The 5,552-nt window shown below is 35.2% G+C and overlaps 1 protein-coding gene across 1 annotated transcript; it reads left to right on the top strand.

Annotated features, from left to right (window-relative positions):
• The first annotated feature begins 3,393 nt into the window (after positions 1–3,393).
• LOC105362695 (keratin-associated protein 16-1-like) lies at positions 3,394–5,159 on the top strand. Its single transcript, XM_011500180.1, has 3 exons — positions 3,394–3,545; positions 3,630–4,473; positions 4,919–5,159. Exons 1-3 carry the CDS (start codon positions 3,457–3,459, stop codon positions 5,117–5,119), a joined length of 1,134 nt encoding a protein of 377 aa, XP_011498482.1. The 5' UTR covers positions 3,394–3,456; the 3' UTR covers positions 5,120–5,159.
• The last annotated feature ends 393 nt before the right edge of the window (positions 5,160–5,552 follow it).

The raw sequence follows: 5,552 nt of genomic DNA, 5'->3' as shown, positions 1-5,552 counted from the left end.
TCTCTCTGTCTCTCTCTCTCTATCTCTCTCTCTCTATCTCTCTCCCTCTCCCGCTCCCGCTCCCACCACCTTCCCATCACCCCAAACCCTTCGTTTTTTTGCCCAGTGATGTCCACGAAGCGCTGATGAAATTACCATTATTTTCAAATGCTCCAAGATCCATTCCATCTCTCTCTCTCCCGCTCTCTATCTCTATCTCTCTCTCTCTCTCTCTATCTCTCGTATACTTAAAATAAATTACTAATCGTATGAAATGGCTAATGCTGCAATAGGATGTCGCTGTAATAAAACTAGATAAAGGAAATATAAATTTGAAATTTTCGAATTTCACAAGTTCAGTTGTCAGACGACACGCGAGAGTGACATATTGAAATAAATTGTACTATTTCTTAAATGATTCATTTTTCAACGGCTTATTGAAAACGTATTGACTATCCATTTATCTTGGATGTATAATGTACGTAGACAGGAGATTTATCCGCTGAAATCGATTATCCCGCTTTGCTCTCGACAATTGCATAAAATTGCAACACAATATTAAAATAATATTATTAATAATATTATTAATTACAATATTATAATAATTTTATTATCTCCACCGCTATTATTTAATTAAGGCTTGAAAAATTATAAGCTAATAAATTCATGCAAATATTTCTTTATTATACCCAACTACGTACATAATACTCCTCTGAAAGACACAATCTCGCATTTATTCATAACATTTATGTAAATATTAAATATAAGCATCTGATTATGTTAGGTGGACTTTGAGAAATAATCAAAAAATCGCGCAGAAATTCTTCGGAGCGATCAACTTGTTCATTATCATTTCAAACATTAATTAAGAAAATTACATTATGAATGATTAAACATAAAAATTTTGTACTTAAACGAAGTATGAAGGTGGGTATAAATCATCCTTAAAATTAATTCGCAGCCAAGACCGCTTGCCTGACAGAAATATATTATAATTTAATGAAATGCCTCATTTGAATCTCTGCCGAAAATCTTATAAATAATTACTATACTTTATTTGAACTAAATTTAATAATAGCACGCGGCATTCATTCCCCATTGGAATAATGCAATATTTATAAATATTTATTAACTCCCTGCTCGCGGATGCAAACTCATCCTGCTTTAATAAATTAAAAAATCGCATAAACATATCTCGTATGTTCCCTCGCGTTGAACATACGTTATTATCGCGCATAATACAAACGTATACGATCCAATCATAAAGCATTGGAGGCTCGCGAAAGAAGATAAGCGTCGAACGCGTTGATGGGCCAAGGGAGATTAAAAAAAAAAAAAAAAAAAAAAAAAAAAAAAAAAAAAAAAAAAAAGTCAATAAAAAGAATCAGAAAAAAGAAAATATGAATAACATGAAAAATAAAAAAGGAAGAAAGAAAAAATAGGGGAAAAAAGGTACGATATACGCGGAAGAAGATGATCTCGAGATTACAGTCGAAATTGCAAATAACAGCGCGCGATAAAAGTCGCGAGGAACCAACTCCGTCCCTTCTTCTCCCAATCTCTTTTTTTTTTTTTTTTTTTTTTTTCCTCCGTCTCACTCCGAGACATCTCCTTATACACATTCAGTAGGCCAATAACAGTGCCTCGATGACTCCATGACGAACCAAGAAATACAAGCTTCATACAGAGGCAGTTTGTAATTAAAGAAACGGTATATCGATAGATATCCACGATACCACTACACGACCTGTACATTCGTATATACGCACGCATATAGGTTAGGGAGGAGGCGAGTGAGGAAGCTCGATCCTCGATCCACGACTAAAGTCTCTAATGACGAGCGATCATCGCTCGAGAGTCCGCCTCCTTCCATCACGGACACTACCGCACGTGCGCGATGATACTTTGTCAATAGAATGAAATAAACATCTGTCAAGAGGATAGGAGTCGTGAAATAAATCGCTCTCGTGCGTGTGTCATACGTTATTTCGACGTCTCCGTTAGGAATTTTCGTCATTTTCGTCATTTTCGTCATTTTCCACATTTTCGTCATATTCGTCATATTCATCATATACTTCATTTTCTCAACTCGACCGTGTCAATTGCGCAACTAAAGGAGCTAAAAATTGGGTCATCCACATATTCCGAAAGCACATTAGCTCGGCACACATTTCGACAGGATAACGAATTTGGGTATTGTCTCGAAGAGTTTCAAAAGCTTCGTATTATCCCGTGCCTTTATTACAAAATTTCTCTCCCTCTTTCTCTCCCTCTCTTTGGCAGACAAACGCGTAAACAACTACATATTGCATATATTTTCCCTTCTCTCAACAAGAAATCTCTATTCGATTCAAACACATACAACGCAAAAAATATAAACATAATTATATTTGTCACGTATTCTTAAAAGTCTTAAAAGACAATACGATCACATAACGAGCGGGACGTTCCTGACTTTTTTTTTAAACATACATTTTTACAAAATTCTTTCACCCTGACGGCCAAATTCACAAATGTCTGTCGGTAAAAATTTTCAATCTTCCTTTGACAAACGCAAGTCAAAGAAATAGTATGAGAAAACTCGCCTATAAGAGTGACAAAATTTTCATTCTATTGACTTTATTAGCCTTTCTTGAGAAAGTCTTACACAAATTTTAAATGCTAAAACAAACTCGTAATCGTATCATTGCGATTATATTTTCATCTTAACGTTAAAGCATAAAATGTCCAGTATTACTAGCGCTCGCGCGCGTTAATTCAACTTATTATGATTACGTTAATAAGATTAAAAAAATATAAAATAAAATAGAAAAAAAGAGCATAAAGTTCTTGACACTTTTATTTTAATTTATTTTATAAGTATTTACAATCAAGCAAGACACGAGAATTTATTAATTGACAATTTAATAAACATCGATTGTAAATATCGATATACTTTATAGCCCACGACTGGCTAATGTTATTATATTTTTACGAAGTGCGTAGCTCTAATTAATTAATAATAATGAAACAATTAAAAACCATATTACAAGATCGATAATTAACATTAAACGTTTAATTGCCGTAACGTTACTTTCACTCTAATGGAATATTTTTTACCGCTCTTAATAATGCAACGATTCGCCATTAGGCGCTTTTCACTTTTTTTTTTTTTTTTTTTTCTACACTTCCTTCTCTTTTTTGTATCTATGGAATCATAATAGCAACCAAATTCAATTCAAATGAAAAATTAATAAAGTACCGATGTCATAACCTAGATAAATTTTTGTATTAAATAAATTGAAAAATTACCAAGTTTCCTAGGCAAATAAATTAGAAGGCCAATTATAAAAGAAAAAAAAAACGTTAATAATAATTCTTTCATTCTTTTTTATTTTTTTAATTTTTTTTTTTTTTTTTTACTTTTCTTTTTATTTTTTCATTAAAAAGAGAGCATTCGTCAATAGAAACGTAAAACTTAAAATCCAATAATCCAACATGCCTTGCGATGGAAAAAATAAGTCTTGCGAGCAAAGGCGCGAGTTATTACATCAATTGAAATGCATCATCAGCACAATGGAACGGAAGTAAATTATAGTCGACGCCACATTAAAGTACAATTAAAGTCAGCAGCACAACTACTATAAACGTTGCATAATATCTCGTTAAAGGAAGCCGTGCGAGTGGGACGAGATGCCGTGCGAGGCACCGAAACCGGCCCAATGCCAAGCCGTGACCTGCTACAGTCCGTCAATTTGTCAGCCGAAGGTTTGCAAACCCATGTGCAAACCAGGTTGCCCACCGCCCGCCTGTCCACCACCCTCCGAGCCTGTATTTCGTTTCACGTGCGATCCACTGTGCACACCGCCGTGCAAGCCAATATGTCAGCCGCCCGGCTTGAAGGGAATGTTGTGCGTGCCCCCCTGTAAGCCGCATTGTCCACCGCCGTGTCCGATAATGTGTTCAGTGCCGGTCTGTCCATCGCTGTGTCCAGCACCGTGTCCAGTACCATGCAAGCCAAGTTGCCCACCGCCTTGTCCAGTCCCGTGCAAACCAATTTGCCTGCCACCTTGTCCACCGCCATGCCCACCGCCATGTCCGATTATGTGTTCAGTATCGTGCAAACCAATGTGTCCACCACCTTGTCCACCACCTTGTCCACCACCTTGTCCATCCCCATGTCCGATTATATGCCCAATGCCATGTAAACCAATTTGTCCACCACCTTGTCCACCACCTTGTCCAGTACCTTCTCCGCTACCTTGTCCACTACCGTGTCCACCACCGTGTTCGATCATGTGTCCGGTACCATGCAAACCAGTTTGTCCACCGCCTTGTCCGCCACCTTCTCGATCTCCTTGTCCAATGACGTGTCAAGTCATTTGTCCAGTATCGTGTCCACCACCTCCGTGCCCGACAGTCTCCTGTAAACCAACGTCTTCGGCTTCATCGAGCAAATCAAAAAACCGATCGCCCAAATCGTGCTACTCCATTTGTGTCCGTCCACCACCATGCGTACGTATCGTTGTTGTTATTATTTTGTCTATTTATCGCTATTTCGCCAATTTCAATAATAAAAATAATTATAATAATATTATAATCATAAGTGAATAATAATAATAATAATAATAATAATAATAATAATAATAATTGAAAATTCAATTGGTCAATTGAAAAAGAACTCGGTATATGAGCATTCAGCTATTAAACTTACCGACTATTTATCATTGCTGTTATTATTATTATTATTTATATTATTATTATTATTTATATTATTATTATTGTTATTGTTATTATTTATATTATTATTATTGCCAAAACAAAACAAAAAACAAAACAAAAACAGAAACAAAACAATTTCTTAATAATTTCATCTCGATAATAGGCGCTACTACCTTCAATTCCTCCCAGCAATTTATCTCATTTAAACAACAGATGGATTGTTTTATTTATTGTTTAGGCTCCGCTGAAGCCGTGTAAAAGTTATGAGCTGCGCAATAGTTTCTTGCACAAATGCCAGTGCATAAGAAGGGATGGTTTGCAAGATAAATGCTTGATGTCGGATTGTATGGGCTATCCGGAATGCAGAACGAAATTGTTCCCAATTTGCGGCCCCGGACAGTGCGCGTTAATGAAACTGTGCTACAAGGGTGGATCATAAAATAACTTTTTAATTCCACTTTTATATTTATATTTATGTGCGCTGCAATACAAATTTTTTGTATGTATTCTGTAAAGTAATTTTGTTCATTAATATAATGAATCAAATCAAAGAGTCTTACAACATTGCATCTGCAGTGTTATTTTTGTTATTATTGCTATTCTTGTTGTTGTTGTTGTTGTTGTTGTTGTTAGTTTTTTTTTTTTTTTTTTTTTTTTTTTTTTTTTTTTTTTTTTTTTTTTTTTTTTCATTCTTCGTCATGAAATTATTATTCTTATTATTATTTATCGTCGTTTTCAATGTTATAGTGATCACCGCTAATCGTTATCATCTTGTGCTTGTCGTATGGCGTTCGGCTGTTGGTATTTCATCCAACAATGCTCGATTAAACAAAAGAAAAAACGTAAGGAAAAATCTAAAATAAATATCACGT

Source organism: Ceratosolen solmsi, unplaced genomic scaffold, assembly GCF_000503995.2.
Source record: "Ceratosolen solmsi marchali unplaced genomic scaffold, CerSol_1.0 scaffold41, whole genome shotgun sequence".
Lineage (NCBI taxonomy): Eukaryota > Metazoa > Arthropoda > Insecta > Hymenoptera > Agaonidae > Ceratosolen > Ceratosolen solmsi.
This window is presented reverse-complemented; position numbering and strand designations above follow the sequence as displayed.

Coding starts and splice junctions, on each gene's coding strand:
- LOC105362695 (XM_011500180.1), top strand. CDS start 3,457: ATGCCTTGCGATGGAAAAAATAAGTCTTGCGAGCAAAGGCGCGAGTTA. Junction 3,546..3,629: donor ATCAGCACAATGGAACGGAA/GTAAATTATAGT, acceptor ATCTCGTTAAAG/GAAGCCGTGCGAGTGGGACG. Junction 4,474..4,918: donor GTGTCCGTCCACCACCATGC/GTACGTATCGTT, acceptor TTTATTGTTTAG/GCTCCGCTGAAGCCGTGTAA.